General features: G+C 43.9%; 1 protein-coding gene across 11 annotated transcripts in view; it reads left to right on the top strand.

Annotated features, from left to right (window-relative positions):
- atp2b3b (ATPase plasma membrane Ca2+ transporting 3b) overlaps positions 1 to 20,621 on the top strand; it is a 64,398-nt gene that overhangs the window by 32,039 nt on the left and 11,738 nt on the right. For 6 of the 11 annotated variants that reach the window (XM_061687748.1, XM_061687777.1, XM_061687767.1 and 3 more), the window contains 11 exons: positions 438 to 544; positions 625 to 700; positions 3,564 to 3,722; positions 3,823 to 4,002; positions 5,111 to 5,198; positions 5,298 to 5,404; positions 5,969 to 6,160; positions 9,351 to 9,564; positions 10,261 to 10,472; positions 14,648 to 14,755; positions 14,925 to 15,107. In XM_061687748.1, coding sequence (XP_061543732.1) covers positions 438 to 544; positions 625 to 700; positions 3,564 to 3,722; positions 3,823 to 4,002; positions 5,111 to 5,198; positions 5,298 to 5,404; positions 5,969 to 6,160; positions 9,351 to 9,564; positions 10,261 to 10,472; positions 14,648 to 14,755; positions 14,925 to 15,107 — 1,626 coding nt within the window. The other 5 variants (XM_061687806.1, XM_061687784.1, XM_061687813.1 and 2 more) reach the window with 4 other exon arrangements.

The raw sequence follows: 20,621 nt of genomic DNA, 5'->3' as shown, positions 1-20,621 counted from the left end.
AGGTTGGCACAAGACAACGCACTCACCAAAAATAGGATCTTTTTTGTAATGTGCTCTAAATTGGCCTTTAAACATGTAAGCATAGGATAGTTATGTTTAAAACTACAGTATACATATGTTTTCGTAGGCCATTTGTGAAGCATTATTTTTTATTATTATTCTTAAATTCTATATAAAAGTGGGTCACGACTTTGCAACAACAGGGTCCTGGGGGGCAACAGTTGTGAACCACTGCTGTAGACTACCCGACACACACTACACACTGTCATTTTGATCATGTACTGCTTCATTACGACGTTTAAGAGGCTTTGTGTTGTGTAAATGCCTCACAATGTTCTTTTACATGCTCCAAACATTACCAGAGTTGCCCAGTCCATTGATACCATTGTTCTAAATAATAATAATAATAATAATAATAACTCTCCATTTGCTCGCAGGTGTACACTTTTAACTCAGTGCGTAAATCCATGAGCACGGTGATAAAGCTGCCAGATGGTTCCTTCCGTCTCTACAGTAAGGGAGCCTCTGAGATCATGCTCAAAAAGTGAGTGGAAGGGAAGTTTTGTCAATAAATACAAATATTTGATGTTCCGTGTTACAGTTTAGCATTCTTTTTCTACCCAGGTGTTCTTACATCCTAGATGCCAATGGAGAAGCTCGTAGTTTCCGCCCGCGAGACAGAGATGAGATGGTCAAACAGGTGAATGCTTTGACACAGTTAATGAAATATTGGGCTATTTTTTTCCCCCGCAATTTTCGACAGTACCCACGTCTTAATAAAATGTATTTTCTTCTATCAAAATACACAAACGATAAGGAATTACATCACACTTGTATCCGCTTGTCATACACAAAATCACTCAGTTTTGGAGAGGGGTGGTTCTGTCTCATGTAAATGCCGAGTGAGGCTTCTGTTGCCGGGGCATCCGAGGGAAGAACTAGTGCCTGTAACTATGCGAGAGCTACTCAGTGTTGCCAACTTGTTGACTTTGTTGCTATATTTAACGACTTTTCAGACCCCCCTGGTGACTATTTTTAAAAAAGCAACTGGCAGCAAATCTAGACCGGAGGCTCTGCAATTCCCTCCGCATCACGACTGCAGATAAATGGTGCTTACACGACGCCAACACTGGCTAATTTAACCATACACCATTAGCTAACACTAATCTGTGCTTACACAGCAGCTCTGCTTACCTTTTGGCTTTGACATGATAGTGTTTCAGTGTAGTCTGGCAGCTGATTTGAAACCTTGAGAAAGATTTGAAACCATCTTGAGAAACTTGTTGTGAGAGTGTTTATTGTGTAAACTGGCCCCACTGTTTTGCAGCAGTGCTGCTGACATTCAGAACGGCTCAATCTCAGACACAATCTCAGTCAGGCAGACAGCAAAAGATTTTTTGTTTAATTTCACACTTGATGGAAGGGCAGAGACCGAATGTGAGCAATTAAAACATGTTTCATAAGAGCTCCCCTTTAAAGCTTATGTGACTTTATCTTAGGCACAGACATCATCATCGAATATATTTTTTACACTATATCTTTCAAATCAAACAAAATGTTGCCAACGCAATTTTGATAACGGTATGCTGAATGTGATACAAGCGTCCCAATATGGTTAGCGTAGTTTATCACGAAGCCTACCTGATACATAACTAGCCTGCAATCAATGGTATATCGTTTTGATGCTTTTTCCTCCATTATGAAGGAACAGGGAGAGTTGTCAGGAACTCACACTTCACAAACACGAAAAGGATTATGAGGCATTTCAACATTCATTTCACAATATGTCTGTGTGGTTTCTCAGTCGTCCAGGTTATAGTAATACGCAAAGGTTGAATCAAGGCAACTAGACTTTTCTTCTTTGTTGAAGACCTTTCACCTTTAATCCAAAAGGCTTCTTCAGTTCTAAAATGTTAGGTGTGGAGTCTTCCTATGTATGCTTTGGTGGGTGTGCTCCTTTGGGGTGGTCAACAATCGGTTGTTGTCGCCCGGTGTGGTTGGTGAAACGGCTGTCCTGCATATACTATTTCGTCATTCACACGTCTTGTTGCAAAGCAGCTCATTAGCGTCACTCTTCCCGTTGAATGAGCTGACCTTTGGAGGGAGAGATGTCAGGACGTTGTGATATGAGGACGATAGGTGATGTCTCATACCTCCTCCTCTGTTTAGAGATTGCTTTTCTAGCTTAATTTCACAAGTGACTTGAAATCTGCTGGATCACAAAGAGCAATGGTTGTCGAACTTTTTACAAGTACCACTTTAAAAAATACTCTCCAATAGCTCTCCAGGTGTCACCATCATGACCAACATTAAAATACAGCAGTGTAGTAGGCCTAAGTGTTCATCAAAAACAAGGCACAGGATTTATTCCTAAAAAGTATATTGAATATTATTATAAGCCACTGTAACATGATGCACGGTTTGAACTTCTTAACACAAATAAAGGAAACAAAAAAATTTGCTAAAATGATTCAATGAAAGTGTATATATAGTACACAAGCTAAATAAAAATTGTACCTAAATAAATCTTTGAAAACAAATAGTTCTGAAAGATTACATGCCACTGTATTGTACCTAAAAGTTAAATATAACTAAACTGTACTTAAGAGAAAAAGAGTTTCAACTATAGTTAACATTATGCAAAGTTTAAACATTTAATATATTGATTCTTCGCGAACAGCAAAAGGGATCCCACCAGTGGTACTGTACGTGAACCACATTTTGGGAAGCACTGACATAAGCCTCAACCTAACTTGCCCCTATTGCAAAATTCCCACTGGATTTGTCATATGCTGAAACTGTTCTGGTTACCGCATTGTTCTATGGCCCTGCACATCAGCTATGCTTTGCCATCTTGGCTTCTGTAATATCATTGTGAAAGGTGCAACTACACCAAGACACATGCCTGATGATAACTTCGTGACTCATGCTTGTTGTACCTGAAATAATAACCGTACAATTGACATCAAAGACATTGCAATCACATTAAACCCGACTCACATCACATGGCTGAATGTGAAGTGTGCCATCACCCATCGGCATTTACCCCATTTGCTATACTTGCAGCACAATTGCTAGATCAGTCAAAAGTACTGGTATTCAACAGCGGAAAGCAAATATTTGCTCTACTAACAGATTAGATTATGCAGCGGTGTGAGAGAGCCCTCGCTTGACTGACAGGCAGGCTGACCTGCCTCGTGGCGACCGCAGCTTATGCCATGGAAGAAAAATGCTCTTGTCCTTACACAACTGTATTCCAGCTCACTTATTGTGCTTGCATTGTGGCAGCTTTATGCCAAGCCAGCTCTTCATCATATTGTCTTCCTCTGCTGTCTGCATTTGTCCGGTAAAGGGAGGGGGGGGGGGGGCCTTCCCCTTTCAGCGTTGTCAGAAAGAATACGAGCAAAAATGCTCAAAAGCTCACCAGACATGAACTTCAAATTGCAAGACAATTTGAGCTTTTTTTCATGTATATTTTATAACCAAGAGAAATTAAAATAGATGTGTTAAAGTTATTAGATATTCTTCCTGGCTACACTTTAATGATGACTTTTACGGAACAGGTGATCGAGCCAATGGCATGCGAGGGCCTGAGGACCATATGCATTGGTTATCGTGACCTGCCCTCCAATCCAGAGCCCGACTGGGAAAATGAATCAGAAATAGTTACAGAATTGACCTGTATCACTGTGGTCGGGATTGAGGATCCAGTACGACCTGAGGTAGAAGAGCGTCACTGTCTGCGATCCAAAATGCATTAAGTGAATCAAATATGTTTTTAAAAGATAATCTCATCGTGTTTCTCTGTCAATTGTTTCCAAGGTACCTGAGGCCATCCGGAAGTGTCAGCGTGCGGGCATCACTGTGCGAATGGTGACTGGTGATAACATTAACACAGCCAGGGCCATTGCTGCCAAATGTGGAATCATCCACCCTGGGGATGACTTTATCTGTCTAGAGGGCAAAGACTTCAACCGACGAATCAGAAACGAGAAAGGGGAGGTGAGTTGGGGTCTCGTGAAAGTGCACTCATTCATGTGCACAGTTTTATACCATTGGGCCAAGTAAAAATGTCATTAAGTTGCATGCTTCCATGGTCCTGTTTTGAACCCATTTCATTTTAGCACCCATACAAATACTTACAAATACTACTGGTGACAGCTGTAATTCTAATTCAATCATTTTTTTAAGTTTCTAACGTTTTGTTTTAACCCTGTGAAAGACACAAAGAGTGATGCACTTTTATATAAACTAAAAAAAAACAAATGTTTTGAATGTCTGAACTGGCCTACTGGTTCACACAGCTGCCTTGCAGTTCTGAGGTCGTTGCATATGGTCTCCGCACGCTTGTGTGTGTTTTCTCCGGGTACTCAGGCTTGCTCCCCCATTTCAAAAACATCCATGTGAGGTTAGATGACGACTGTAAATTGTCAAGTGTGAATGGTTGCTAGCATGATGTACTGTAGGTATGTGCCCTGCGATTGGCATGCGACCAGACCAGCGTGTAACCCACCTCTCGCCCAAAGTCAGCTGAATGGATGGATTGATGTAAAAGTTAGTACATTATGCCTTCGGGGTTGAACCGATTAGTCGACTAGTCAACTTAACTGCTCCGTTTGGTCACGGAACAAAATAAACTCGTATGTCAAGGTACCGCTGTATTTGTTCACTACATTTTCTGTTAAAAACATAGGTGACTTTATTCTGTCCCCTTGACATCAGCTGCGAACAACAGTTTTAAAATGAACTATGTTATGTGAATTTGCCCGCGGGGAAAAAAAATCCTCACAGTTCCTATGAAATAGCAACATTCCCCTAAGCCTACATTTGTATTAGCTAGAGCAAGTGCAATGCTTAATGGGATGAAGAGCTTCTCATCAAGACAGTGGACGAGCTCTTTTCCATACACTGTCAATTGCACACGACTTGAGTACACCACGATTTTTTTGAATAGCCCTAAAGTTTGCTATGACTGCAAGAGAGCTGAGAGAACAGCAGACTGGTGTTTGCTCATGCTGCAACCTGGTATATTTGAATCTGCTCATTAGCACTGGAAGAAGTGAGGAATGTTATCTGTTGAATCCCTCTGCCCTTTTCCATCTGCATGAAGATTGAACAGGAGCGAATTGATAAAATCTGGCCCAAACTGCGTGTGTTGGCTCGGTCTTCCCCAACAGACAAGCATACCCTTGTCAAAGGTGAGTCACGGGCTCGTCAGGCCAAACACACACTTTTATATACACACACAAACATATGCACACAGACACTTACCTCCAGTCTCTCTGTCCTCCTTGCAGGCATCATTGACAGTAGCGTTGTCGAACAGAGGCAGGTGGTTGCAGTGACAGGGGATGGAACCAATGATGGACCAGCTTTGAAGAAGGCTGATGTTGGCTTTGCTATGGTAATTATAACGATTGGTGTGTTTATATAATTATTTTACTACTAATTCTACTATTAACTAGTGAGTCTCTAATGATCGCCGTTGAACAATTAAGCTAATTCATTCCATTAAAGTCTGCGCTCTCTTTACTGTACCAAAAAAAAACTCATCAGATTCATTTTTTTTTCTTTATGCCAATATTTCTGTAACTGTTACAAACAAAAATGAATAAATATGCTGCTTCATGAAAGAATATGTATATTGAATATCCAAAGGCAAACTGAAATGATACATTAAATGACTTTTTTGTCATCTTAGGAGGAAGTGGGTTGAATAGTTTTGCATCATCAAAAGCAGTTTTGCCTCAACTGCCCCGTTAAAAATTATACATGTAGAAAATTTCAGTTGGATTAGCGTGCATTTGTCTTTGCCCACATCTTTTACTCATGCCAACTGCTAAGACTGAGAGGAGGACAACGTAGCATTGAGGCAGTAACTCTCCAGAATGATTAGAATGCTTCAACACTCCCATGATTCATGCTGTGACTGTGTGCATGTCCTCCTCCCTGTCGCGAACTCTGTCAGGGCATCGCCGGGACAGACGTGGCTAAAGAGGCATCTGACATCATTTTGACTGACGACAACTTCAGCAGCATTGTCAAAGCGGTGATGTGGGGAAGAAACGTCTACGACAGCATTTCCAAGTTCCTGCAGTTCCAGCTCACAGTGAACATAGTGGCTGTCATCGTGGCCTTCACCGGGGCCTGCATCACTCAGGTACACCGGGTTGTCATATGTGAGTAATACACTTTTACAGTATTTGGACTCCAAAAAAAAAAGCCTGCTACCAAACAATCTCACAAGGAGAAATGTTTGCAGTGGGGCTCAGAATGATATGAAGACTTGTTTTCAAACTGTTTAAGTCACTGAAGAATGCCGTGCTACTGTGGATAGTCAGATAGAGAGAGTTCTGGATGATTGGAGAATGAATGGCCACCATGTCCCAATAATGCTGCAACTTCACCAACAAAGTGGCAGAGTGATATTTTAGGATGGAATGGGGGTTGAGATGCTAAACCCTTTTAGGGTCCCTGAAGGTGTCAAAATGACCTTTGCAAAATAATGTGACTATAAATATGTACTGTACGTGGTTTACGGTACTTAACAAATTTATAGAGCATACCATTAGCATCATGAAGTGCTTTAATGCAGACTTTCATTTTCACTGAACTCAAGAATCAGGAATTTAATCCACTTGAGTATTAAAATCTGTGGGAAAATCAAGCCAAAGAACGTTGATGACCAATGTGTTATGATGACTGTTTCAGTCCATTACATTGAGAAGAAAAGTACCACACAGGAATATTAAAAAACTAGTTTCAATCAACTGCGTGCAGACGAGATCTCAATAGTTTAGTTACTTTCCCCTGTGTTTCAGTGAATGATATTCCATCCATCCATCCATTTTCTACCGCTTATCCCAGGTCGGGTCAGGGGGGCAGTAGCTTTAGCAGGGACGCCCAGACTTCCCTCTCCCCAGCCACTTCATCCAGCTCTTCCGGGGGGATCCCGAGGCATTCCCAGGCCAGCCGAAGGACGTAGTTTCTCCAGCGTGTCCTGGGTCGTCGCTGGGGTCTCCTCCTGGTGGGACGTGCCCGGAACACCTCACCAGGGAGGCGTCCGGGAGGAATCCGAATCAGATGCCCCAGCCACCTCATCTGGCTCCTCCCGATGTGGAGGAGCAGTGGCTCTACTCTGAGTTCCTCCCGGATGACCGAGCTTCTCACCCTATCTCTAAGGGAGAGCACGGACACCCTGCGTAGGAAACTCGTTTCGGCCGCTTGTATCCGGGATCTTGTTCTTTCGGTCACGACCCACAGCTCGTGACCATAGGTGAGGGTAGGAACGTAAATCGACCGATAAATCGAGAGCTTCGCCTTTCAGGTTAGCTCCTTCTTTACCACAACGGCTCGATACAAAGTCCTGACGCTGCACCGATCCGCCTGTCGATCTCCCATTCCATTCTTCCCTCACTCCTGAACAAGACCCCAAGATACTTGAACTCCTCCACTTGGGGCAGGATCTCATCCCCGACCTGGAGAGGGCATGCCACCCTTTCCCAACTGAGGACCATGGTCTCAGATTTGGAGGTGCTGATTCTCATTCTAGCTGCTTCACACTCAGTGAGAGTTGGAGGTCAGGGCTTGATGAAGCCAACTGAACCACATCATCTGCAAAAAGCAGAGATGCAATACTGAGGCCACCAAACCGGACCCCCTCTACGCCTTGGCTGCACCTAGAAATTCTGACCATTAAAATTATGTACAGAATCTGTGACAAAGGGCAGCCTTGGCGGAGTCCAACCCTCACCGGAAACGAGTCCGACTTACTGCCGGATATGCGGACCAAACTCTGACTCCGGTCGTGCAGGGACCGAACAGCCCGTATCAGGGGATTCGGTACCCCATACTCCCGACGCACCCCCCACAGGACCCCCCGAGAGACACGGTCGAACGCCTTCTCCAAGTCCACAAAACACATGTAGACTGGTTGGGCGAACCCCCATTCACCCTCGAGGATCCTGCCAAGGGTGTAGAGCTGGTCCACTGTTCCATGGTCAGGACGAAAACCACACTGCTCCTCCTGAATCTGAGATTCAACTTCCCGACGGACCCTCCTCTCCAGCACCCCTGAATAGACCTTACCAGGGAGGCCGAGGAGTGTGATCCCCCTGTAGTTGGAACACACCCTCCGCTCCCGTCTTAAAAAGGGGGACCACCACCCCAGTCTGCCAATCCAGAGGGCGAATTTCATCCACCCCCGGGGCCTTGCTACCGAGCAGCTTTTTAACCACCTAACCACCTCGGTGACCTCAACCCCAGAGATAGGAGAGCCCGCCTCAGAGAACCCAGACTCTGCTCCCTCATGGGAAGGCGTGTTGGTGGAATTGAGGAGGTCTTCGAAGTATTCTCCCCACCGGCTCACAACGTCCCGAGTCGAGGTCAGCAGCGTCCAATCCCCAGTATACACAGTGTTGATGGTGCACTGCTTCCCCCTCCTGAGACGCCGGATGGTGGACCAAAATTTCCTCGAAGCCGTCCGGAAGTCTTTCTCCGTGGCCTCACCGAACTCCTCCCATGCCCGAGTTTTTGCTTCAGCGACCACCAAAGCTGCATTCTGCTTGGCCAGCTGGTACCCATCAGCTGCCTCTGGAGTCCCACAGGCCAAAAATGCCCGATAGGAATCCTTCTTCAGCTTGACGGCATCCCTCACCGTTGGTATCCACCAACGGGTTCGGGGATTGCCGCCACGACAGGCACCGACCACCTTACAGCCACAGCTCCGGTCGACCGCCTCAGCAATGGAGGCGCGCAACATGGTCCACTCGGACTCGATGTCCCCCGCCGCCCCCGGAACATCAGCAAAGTTCTGTCGGAGCTGGGAGTTGAAACTCCTTCTGACAGGGGATTCCGCCAGACGTTTCCAGCAGACCCTCACAATATGTTTGGGCCTGCCACGTCGGACCGGCATCTTCCCCCACCATCGGAGCCAACTCACCACCGGGTGGTGATCAGTTGACAGCTGCGCCCCTCTCTTCACCCAAGTGTCCAAGACATGCGGCCGCAAGTCCGATGACACAACCACAAAGTTGATCATCGAACTGCGACCTAGGGTGTCCTGGTGCCAAGTGCACCTGTGGACACCCTTATGCTTGAACATGGTGTTCGTTATGGACAATCCGTGATGAGCACAGAAGTCCAATAACAGAACACCGCTCGGCTTCTGATCAGGGGGGCCGTTCCTCCCAATCACGCTCTTCCAGGTCTCACTGTCATTGCCCAATTGGCTCACCGAAAATGATGAACCGGAAATGACGCATTTAACCCAGCAATGGGCAGAGCGCGACCCCTTGTGTCCCCTTTGTAAAAAGCTAACTGAACATATTACTTTGGGTTTACGTTTGCAGGACTCTCCTCTGAAGGCGGTGCAGATGCTGTGGGTGAACCTCATCATGGACACGTTTGCCTCTTTGGCCCTGGCTACTGAGCCCCCCACTGAGGCGCTGTTGCTACGGAAACCCTACGGTCGCAACAACCCGCTCATTTCCCTCACCATGATGAAAAACATTCTGGGCCATGGAGTGTACCAACTGGTCATCATCTTCACCCTGCTTTTCATTGGTGCGCACACATGTACAGAAAGCACAAAGGATATGTCTTCAATGTAACGTTTATCGTGAGATACAGTGCTTAACATATAGTATTTATTAGTCCACCTGTCATAAAGTCACCATCAAGCATCATGAAGTGCTTTAATTTGGACTCTTTCAGTTTCAATGAGCTCTTGATTTTTTTATGTTTTGAGCAGGAATGAGGAATTTCAAACTGAATTCACCTTTAATACTGTATTAAATCATTACGAGACATCTTTATTCTGTAAAGCAATTAACTTGACTTAATTTGACATCTTAATCAGGAATAATGATGCGCTTTACTATTTAAATTTTTGCAAAACAGTCAACTTTAAGATTCATGGATACCAGTGCTCATTTTATTTTAAGCATTAAAGAGCTGAAAGTTGGGTTAAAGAGCTTCTACATAGTAGAATTTCATTTCAGTTTCAATTTAATTTCCATTTCAGCAACATCAAACAATTTTGGTTATTACCAATCCTGTTAATTTTGCACTGCTGTATCATAAACCTTCCATTGGGTTGCAGTCTAATAAATGCGTGAAGCACTGTACATGATTATCATGTTTGCTTATATCAATTTATTTGTCACCCTCCGTATTTATCCTGGTGTTGCTCCTGCGTTCATTCTAGTCAACTCAGCAGGCTATCATCTCTTCTGCTTCTCTTCCCTCACCTGCTGCCAGGCGAGCGCATGTTCAACATCGACAGCGGCCGCAACGCTCCGCTCCACTCGCCTCCATCGGAACACTACACCATCATCTTCAACACCTTTGTCCTCATGCAGCTGTTCAATGAGATCAACGCACGTAAGATCCATGGGGAGAGAAACGTCTTTGATGGCATATTTTCCAACCCCATCTTCTGCTCCATTGTTCTGGGGACCTTCGCAGTACAGGTAAGACGAAGAAAGTTTTTTGGGATTTGTCTTGTGGAGGATGTAAGGCGTTGTATGTAACATGATTACTCCAGGAGGTTTGTTAGAAGTAGATAGACGCCTTGAAAGGAGAATATTCTGATTGTTTCAATGAAGACGTGATTGCTTATCAGTGGCGTTGAGAAATGGACAAACATGATGCACTGACCACTTAGTTAGACCTACCTAACATCCATTTTCTAAGCTGGATCCACTACTATCTGGGCGAGAAGGGGACTGGTTACCAGGGAACATATAGACAAAAAAAATATTCACACTCACATTTACACCTGTAGACAATTTAGAATCTTCAGTTAGCCTAACAGACATGTTTCTATAATGTGAGTAGAAGCAGCAGGAGTAGTACACAGAGAAAACCCACGCAAGCACGGGAAGAATGTGCAAACGCCACACAGGAAGGCCGGAGCTGTGATTGGAACCCTTAACCTCAAAATTTCAGGCAGAGAGTCTTAGAGTCAGTCATCCATTAATTTAAAGCATCCAACTAAAACACAGCTCCGCAGATCAACACCACTTGTTGCAAGGTGGAATTTATCAATCATTAGTGTCCCAAAACCCAGGGAATGCTGCACATGTACAAGAAAAGAAAACGGGGATAATTAGAGTCACTGATGGTGTAGTGGTACACTCGCCTGACTTTGGTGCAGGCAGCGTGGGTTCAGTTCCCACTCAGTGACGGTGTGAATGTGAGTGCGAATGGTTGTCCGTGTCTATATGTGCCCTGCGACTGACTGCCGACCAGTTCAGGGTGTAGTCCGCCTTTCGCCCGAAGTCAGCTGGCATAGGCTCCAGCGTCCCGCGACCCTGACCAGGATAAGCGGTGTTGAAAATGGATGGATGAATGGGATAATAAGCGGGAACACCTTCAGACAAGGTCTGAAGGTGTCCATTTTAAGCACCCACTTAAGTTACCATTTCATGACCAGTAAATGGCTAACTCAGGGTCATAGGTGTGTATGCAGTTCACATCAACCTTAATGTTGGCTGAGTGTGCATGGTGAAGAAAATAAATATGGCAAAGTGCACCATAATGACAAGCGTGCTTATCAATAAACCATACTGAGCAGCACAACCAGCATGCATGCATTGTTTAAAAGGTTTGAGGACAACTGTTTTAAAAAGTGTTTCAACTAGGTAATTAAATAGAGAGGGACAGTACCACACCGGAATATTGTGAGTACACAGAAAAGAGCAGACGAGCAGCCAAAGCAGTGCTTCGGTGCTTATTCGCTCTCCAGGGGAACAAAGAAATGAGAGAGAAAGGAGGGAGATGGCGGTGATTTCAGGTGTGACACTGTTGCAGGATTTTGAGAGAGATTTCAGCGCGGTAGGCAGAAGGAGGCTTGAGAGCGGTAGCGTAAGATGCAGCTCTTTGTCGAAAGTTATCATGATCTAATTTGGCGGACGCTTTTCTCTCAACAAGATTGCGTGTCTCTTGTCATTGCATCAATGCTAAGAATCTAATAGAGTTACAGGGTGTCCAATTAATGCAGCTGAAGGTCATATCAGAACATCTTTGCTACGATCAAGGCATTGTTTTGTTTGCGCTACCATCACAGCTTTCAAATGGTGTTGATCAATGCGAAACACACAGCGATCCCAGCAACAGTCATCTGCCACGTTTTGTTTTATTTCACATTAGATCGAAATATGTGGGTAAAATTAAATGCTGCTCCCTGCTTGACTGAGGGACAGGAGTCTGTCTTGTCATATCAAGCCATTATCACTCAAGCAGTGAAATCCTCTTATTCCCAGTGCATTAAATTTTTACACACACTCATGTCTTGACCATGTGTACCTTCTCCCAAAGATAGATTGATTGATTTTAATATTAATTTGAACATCCAACAAAGATGTTCGGTTGTACTTTATTGAAGTATTTAACAATGTACTCACGTTATTTTTTTTATCAATCCTCATCCACAAATCCATCAAAGTCCTCATCTTCTGTATCCGAAATGAACAGCTGGGCAAGTTCTCCATCAAACATGTCGGGTTCCCTCTCGTCAATGTCTGAGTCGGTCTCGTTGCCGGGGGGCTATTCAGCAATGATACCGGCTTTCGCGAAAGCTCGGACAACAGTCAAAGCAGATACCTTAGCCCAGGCATCCACAATCCATTCACATATGGTGGAGTAACTCGCCCGGCGTTGCCTCCCAGTCTTAGTTGCACTTGGTTTTTCACAGCGGCTGTGAGATGGGCGCGCTTGGAGTCACAGATTAACAGTGACGGTGACGCGTGGAAAAAAAACATCCGGTCTCTTTACGTACACGTCACTCAGCCACGCTCTCATTTTCTCCTCGTCCATCCAGCCCTTTTGATTGGACTTAACGATGACTTCGGCTGGAAACTTTTCTTTAGGCAGCGTCTTCCTCTTAAAAATCACCACAGGTGGGAGTTTCTGTCCATTACCATGGCAACCAAGCACAACAGTAAAAGCCGACTTCTCGTGCCCCGTTGCGCATATCGCTACCGTGGTGGTCCCCTTCTTCTCTACAGTGTGGTTCACCGGGATGTCGAAAGTGAGCCGCACCTCGTCCATGTTGGTGATGTGGTTGGGCTGGATGTGGTTGTCGGCAATCTTTTTACTGCAGTAGGAGCGGAAGATGGCCAGCTTTTCCTTGTAATCCGCCGGAAGTTGCTGCGCCACCTTAGCCCTTGCCCGGATGGATAGATGGCGCCGTTTCATAAAACGAAAGACTTCTGTCTCCTTGAAAATGTTCGATTTTCATTTCTTCTACAAGCGTTATTGCCCTCAGTCGAATGGTGACTGTAGAGACGCTTCTCCCGGCTGTTCTTTGCTCATTAATCCATTGCCCGAGTTGGTCTTCCAACTCGGGCCACCTCGCCTTGTTTCCGCGGAAACTCAGCTTTGTCTTCTTGACTTGGCGAAGCTCGTTTTCTTGCTTCCTCCACATGCGAACCATGGATTCGTTGATCTTGAATTCTCTCGCGGCTGCTCGATTCCCATGTTCCTCCGCGTAACTGATAGCTTGCAGTTTAAACTGTGCTTCGTAAACTTGTCTCTTCGTAGGTGCCATTCTCGGGGGTCCTTAGTCAAACCGATGCACATACCGGAACTATATACATACTGGGGGCGTGTCTTTAGCATCCTCTGTCACGCGCACCCTTACTTCCACTTGCTGTCCTCAGTCACGTCCGCCTTCCTATATATAAGCAGCGTGTCGGCAGGAAATGCTCCCAGTCAGTCAAGCGGAGCACTCATTAAAGTCCCACAACAACATTTACAGATTTTGGAACTCTGTGCACACTATAAGGCGCCCCATCCATTTCGGAGAAAATTTAAGACTTATAAGTATGCCTTATGGTCGTGAAAATACGGTACTTACTTTTTCGTGCCTTTTTTCCCCCAAATAAATAAAAACCTGATTTAGAAATTGATTTTATATTTACTTGGGTTTTTTGGGGGAGAAAATAAAATTGGTGTTATGACATGAAACATTTAAGTGTAATAAATCTGGAAAAATCATCAGAAATTAAGAAGAGGCCAAATACTTCACTGTATGTACACTAATACTGCAAGATTTTCCAAAAATGTTCACATTCTCACTTAAATGATCTAAATATTTTAAATATTAGTTTGTTTCACTTTTTCCCTCTTTTTTTCATTCTTACATTGAGTTGGAATAAAAAGGCATTTTGTCTGTTAGAATATGATGGAACACAGTCAAAGAAAAGTGTGCAGCATGTATTTTTCAAGAAATTCATAAATATATACCAACAGGTAACCAGATTTGGACATGGCACAAAAACAATTCAAGCGGAAAAAGCAAAATGTGTTGTGTCACATACGTGTGCATATTGAACAGTTGTGACTCTTTGTAAAATTGGTAATAAAAACTCTGTTTGAATATGTTGTCTGAATTTTGATAAATGTTTTTTTCCACATGAAGCCTATTTAATTTTGTTTGCCGAGGAGGTCACAGGCTTACTCAGATATTCATATTTCAAATGATGTAAAAATGTTTGGAATGCCGTGTACTGCATATCCCGAGAAGCGCACGTGTGTTGCATTCCCACTCCCAGCGTGTTAATGCAACAGTGCCGTGTGTTATGTTCATACAGTCATTTCTCATTTGTGTGTGTCTTTGTGTGTGTGTGTGTGTGTCTCTCAGATTGTGATTGTGCAATGGGGTGGCAAGCCATTCAGTTGTGCTCCACTCAACATGGAGCAGTGGCTCTGGTGTCTGTTTGTTGGAGTTGGAGAGCTGCTTTGGGGTCAGGTGAGAACCTCTTCAGCTTGTTGAGTCTAAACATGCTGGTTTAATGAGAGCTGTTTATGTGGAATTTTCACCTGCGATGACGCTAACCCACACTAATACCGGATGACGTTGTCACACTTGCGAAATCTACCGCCGACTGTAGTGAAAATGTAACCAACCTGACGTCCAGGTGATCGCCACTGTCCCGACGGCGCGGCTGCCGTGCCTGAAGGAAGCGGGTCTCGGTCTGGAGCCTGGAGAGGAGGAAGGGGAAGAGCTTGCAGAAGATGAAGAAGAGATCGACTGTGCCGAAAGAGAGCTGCGTCGAGGACAGATCCTCTGGTTCCGAGGCCTCAACCGCATACAGACTCAGGTACAGTATGAGTGACAAGACTTTTTGTTGTTTGTTCTCTCAGTGCTGTGCTTTTTACACCCTAATTTGTGCTTCTCTTCAACACAGCCAACATTATGCTCTGACTTTCATTATGATTCTCTTAGAGGTGGTGCTTTATAACATGAGATAGGCGTGTGTGTGTGTGTGTGTGTGTGTGTGTGTGTGTGTGTGTGTGTGTGCGTGCGTGCGTGCATGTACGAGTGTGTGGATACGCTCTATTTTCGTGACTAGCGCAAATCCAGCACCTGCTTGAAGAAACTCTGTGAAAGGGCAGGCTGGACCCACTTTTGGTACTTTTGTGGACAGGCATACCTACAGTGCATATGATATCATATGATAGGTTTTGAAAATAGTGCCTCCCGAAAGTAACTGTCATGATCATCTTTATGCTGATGACCCAATCTTATATTGCATAGCTGACAGTGCTCCCCGGGCAGTAGAAAGCTTGCGACTCTCCTTTAATCGTTTTCAGAAAGCGCTCGTTTCTCTCAAGCTTGTCCTTAATGGAAGCAAAACGAAAGGCATCTTGTTCTCAAAGGCTGAAGTCCCTAACCTTGATAATGTTTTTATCTCTGCATCTAACGGTTCTATCACTGAGAGTTTCAGTGTACAAATACCTAGGTGTATTGCTTGATAATAAATGTTCCTTTCAATGAATTCCATATCGACACACTTGTCACCAAATTACGCCACAAAATTGGTTAGGATTAGGACTATCTTTCCTCTGTTTTGTAGGAAGAGAATTGTTGAAGCCGTGTTTTTATCTGTTCTGGACCAAGGTGACGTAGTCTACGGACATACTGTACCTCTGTTACTACCGTCAGAGCTTTAGATTCCGTTTCCGTTTCAGCTCTCAGGTTCATCTCTGGTGCGAGCTGCACTACTCATCATTGCTCTCTCTATCAGTTGGTTGGTTGGCCCTCTCTCTCCATTAGATATAAGATACACTGGCTATTATTTATTTTTAAAGCTCTAACCTGTAACTAGACCTGGTGTGGGCGTCACCATTGCTGACTTCAATCCTGTCCAATCGAAGCAGCTTCTTTCCTCCCCTTTAAAAGCGGCGCATGGAGACATCTCTACATGTGGAAGCGGACGCAGTGATCCATGCGTGACTGGAGAATTGAACGTTAGCGGTACCTTTATTAAATACAGAATGACTTGGTGAAAAATAGAGCCTGTGTGTGTGCGTGTGTGTGTGTGTGTGTGTGTGAAAGACAGCAAAAGGGCATCAGCATAGGCACCAATGCTGACCACAGGCAGTGTTCTAGAGGAGGAAACTGCTCAAGTGCATGTCTGCAGTATGTGGAAAAGGGTGGGCAACACACACACGCACGCACGCACACACACACACACACACACACACCTCGAGAGGGTTCCGCACTCAGGCTGCTACCTCCCTGCTCTCACTGAGTGCCGCTGTTTTATCTCTGTCCTGCAGATGGAGGTAGTGAGCACATTCAAGCGAAGTGGCTCGTTTCAGGGAGCGGTGAGAAGGCGCTCCTCCGTGCTCAGTCAGCTCCACGACGTAAACACTATATCTACCCCCTCTCACGTAGCTCTCTCCACCGCAACAGCCAATACCAGCCCAGCCCCAGGGAGTGAGTCCTCCGAAAGCATGCACACACGCAGTCTTACACACACACACACACACACACACAAACATGCACGGCACGTGGACTTGCAGTATTTTACTATCTATAGTTGTGCCCCCCTCCAGCACTCCCACTGCTCATGCGTGTACAGCGTATCCTATATTCTTTTCTCTTATTCTCCCTTCTAAACAGCACCCGGTCCTGACCAGCTGTGCAATTCTGGTCTGATCTGGTCTGGTCCTAATCCAGGTCTGGTCCAAGTCCGGAGTGTGTTTGGTTTTATTGTTCAGTGTTGAGTGTGGTGCAGGAGGGTTCTCACTCTTTGCTTTCTGTGTCAAGAGTCCTGCCAGAGGACGACTCACGTTTTAGGCAATAACCTATCCAATGAAGTTGAAAGTTGAGATATCATGAATTCTGGCTGGAGGTAAGCATCAAAATTCACAGAGCAAAGGACAGCTCCTGCTGCACCACCTCTTATTTACTGTGTGTCAATGACGTCAAGCCGGGTTACTGTGTTTAACGCCTGCTCTTAATGTACCAGAGTCGAACAAAATAAGCATGACACCGTTCTGAGACGACTGCCCAAAATACTTTATAAGCTGTAAACCTTCGAGTATAAAAGCCCTAAAATACACTGCTGTTGCCTAACTCTCTAACTGGCCAAGTTCCCTTTTCAGCTTTTTTTTCCCCTCCTTCTTCTGCTCCTCCCACCTTTGTTCAGCATGTTGTGGATTGATTATTCCGATAACACTACTTCCAGCTTCAACATCTCACGTTTGCCTCTCATCCTGAGCTCTCCAAAAAGTTTCTCTCCCTGCCCCGTTTGTTTGTTAACTCTCTCTCTCTCTCTCTCTTTCTCCAATGTGGCCCTTGATTTTCTCTTTGCTGTATGTTGTTTTTTTTTTTCTGAAGATATTACAGGTTTTCTGTTTGCTCAAAGTACCCATAAAGACTGTGAAATGTACTGTTTGTCTATAAGTAGAGTTGTTACCTATTGTACCAGATCTGAATACAGGCTGTTGTCTAGCACAATAAGATTTCTTTAGATTTTCTCAACCCTTTTACCTGTTCCTCCTTTCTTTTGTCATTTCCCTTGCCCTTGATTTCGTCCATTTTTGTCATTGTCCCATCTCCTGTGCAGAGTAGCACCACTCACCTCATGTTTCCTCTTGATTTCTCTGTATGTCAGTTCGGCGAGTGTGTGCGCGCGTGTGTGTGTGTGTGTGTGTGTGTGTGTGTGTGTGTGTGCGTGTATGTGCGCGCATGCCCATGCTGACCTACCCAGAGCCGCCACTGAAATCTCTTGTGTTTCTCAGTCTGTGTGTGAGAAGAGACGTGTGTATGGCGATGTGTGTGCCTGTGCTTTTGATGTCTTTGTGTGTCCCTGTGTGTGCATGCTTGTGCGTGCTTGTGCTGTCTACTCATCGGTCTTCTCAGTTGCTTCTCTTTTCCAACCTTGTTCCTTCCCTCATGCTCTTTTACCTCCTTCTTCATCTTGTCCTATCACCTCGAGTGATGTAGGGGGATAGGCAGAGAGGCTCACTCACGTCTGCGCTAAACCGCACTGCTTTCTTGACTTTGGTCATTCTATAATAAACAAAAGAACCCATTGTTGATCTTTGAGAAAGTTTCTGTTTTTCCATCATGATTGCAGTACATCATGAAATGTATTATTTTCGCCACAGGGCCTTTAAATGTGAGCCGAAACACTGCGTGACTGGCTGTTAGAGGTAACATAAAGGTGTGTGTGTGTGTGTGTGTATACAGTGACAAAGTGTGCTGCTGCTGGTTATTTTACTTTTTTAAAAACGTAATGTCCTTCAGTAACCCTTGAAGAGCTTTTTGTGAACACCTGGCAGCAGCATGACAAAAGCTTACAGTCTCTTACTTGGACAGACAAATGTTTTGAGGGCTCTGCTAGTGTCATGGTTGATTCCTGGGAGTGTTGCATCATCTCAAATGTAAAGCTTGATATTGTCAGTGGGATCCAGTGGGATTTGTGAGGCCTTAGCATTATTTTTCTATTCAGCTGTGGGATGACACCACCACAAATATACAGGAGACGTTTTTCGTCACTGTCTTAACCTTTATTTTTCTTTTGTTTCTCCACAATTTTAAACACTTTCCAAGTGTCTTAAGTTTGACATTCTTTGGTCAAAATATACAACATGGTTATAATAGTTTTGACTTTTTCATTAGAGTTAGTTTTTTGGGTTGTTTTTGACTTTTATTTTCAAATTGAGTTGAAATTAGTTTTCAGAGCAGATTTTTTTAGTTTTTTCGTAGTTTTTAATGCCAGATTCGGGCTTTCGCCGTGTTGGAAGGCAAGTCAAAACCTGGATGACCCAAGTAAGTGCAGGGAAGCAGGGAGGCCAGACAGGAGTGCAGAAATTACAAAAAATAGATTTACAAAAAGAGGCCACCAAGGCGCATGGAAAAATCTAACTAACTAAAGTCACAAAACCAATCATCAAAGTCACAAATAAACACTTGAGTAAACCCAAAACGACACATGACTAGTGACATCACTTACAGAAAGAACAAACAACATTCGACAATGACCCGACCAGCACTGAAAGAAACCAGGGAACTAAATACAAATCGACGAGACAATGAGGAACACGTGGACAAGACGCGAGTGGCTGGAGGGAGCTGATTGGATGACACAGGGTAGAGGGTTGACAAGAACAGATGGACACAATAACTAAATGAGCACACAAGACATGAACAACATGGAAAACATGAAACATAACTCAACATAATTGAAATTAAAACACAGACATGACATTTTATTTTTTTCAAAATATTTTCAGAGTTAGTTTGAGTTTTTTTTTTGTTAGACACAGAGAATAAAACAAGTGTGAGATGAATAAAAAGGTCACAATTAGTATTGTGTCATAAAAACACAACAATTTTTTTTATTTTTAAGATGTATTAACTTACTAACAGATGAACAACCATTCACAAATCAAATACAGGTACTGTGTAACAGTCCGCAGAAATTGAAGATCAATAAGTGCAGTGCATAATACTGCTTCTAAGGTTAGAGTAGATGCATCAGCACATACAGTAAAACCATTCATGGTATGGCCTTTTTCAAAAAAAATAGTTTTTATATGTGTAAGTAGTGTACGTAGACTTCTGTCCATTATTGTAAAAAACAAACAAAACAAATCCAAGGGCTAATTTATGGTTTCCTTCCCTTGCTGCTAAATTACTTTCAGATTTGTGGCTGTTATTTTCCTTGAAGTATTCCACACATATCACCCTCTTCCACTACAAGCAACTTGCCATGATTTGTGACAGTCATAGTCTAGATAGATGGAAAACGCTAGTGGTTAATTTACCTGAAACTTATACCCGCTTCTACTATGTACTATTTGTTCATATGTGAACCACAAAAGGAGAGCACTTGTTACCTAGTGTCACATTTTAGCCTGAGTAGAATGGCAAAATAAGGGGAGCCATATCAAATCCATCGACCAGTGGCCAGCACCAGGGCTACTGCATTGGACCGCCTTTTTATTGGCTGCTGTCCAATGACGTCACTTCTCGTCGACACACAGTAAAAGACCTACAATTCCCAAACGACTGTTTGACATTCCTTGTACCATACGGCCGAACCAAAATAAATACTGGTACACCTAAAATCAACCCCGAAAGCTCTTGAATAAATTGTAATGACAAAAAAAAAAAAAAAAAAGCATGTTTTTGCGATACTTATAGTTTTAGTTAGTTCTGTAAAGGTAAAATGGAGTTTCAGTTACTTATTGTTTTTGTAAAAACATTCAAATTTTCCTTTTTTTCCATGTGCGATTTTTTTTTTTTCAATTTTAGTTTTAGTTATTTCATTTGATTTTGTTAACTATAATAACCTTGATACAAAATCATCAACATC

The sequence above is a fragment of the Phycodurus eques genome, chromosome 1 (genome assembly GCF_024500275.1).
Source record: "Phycodurus eques isolate BA_2022a chromosome 1, UOR_Pequ_1.1, whole genome shotgun sequence".
In the NCBI taxonomy this organism is placed as follows: Eukaryota; Metazoa; Chordata; class Actinopteri; order Syngnathiformes; family Syngnathidae; genus Phycodurus; species Phycodurus eques.
The sequence above is the reverse complement of the archived record's forward strand: the minus strand, read 5'-3'. Positions and strand labels throughout refer to the sequence as shown.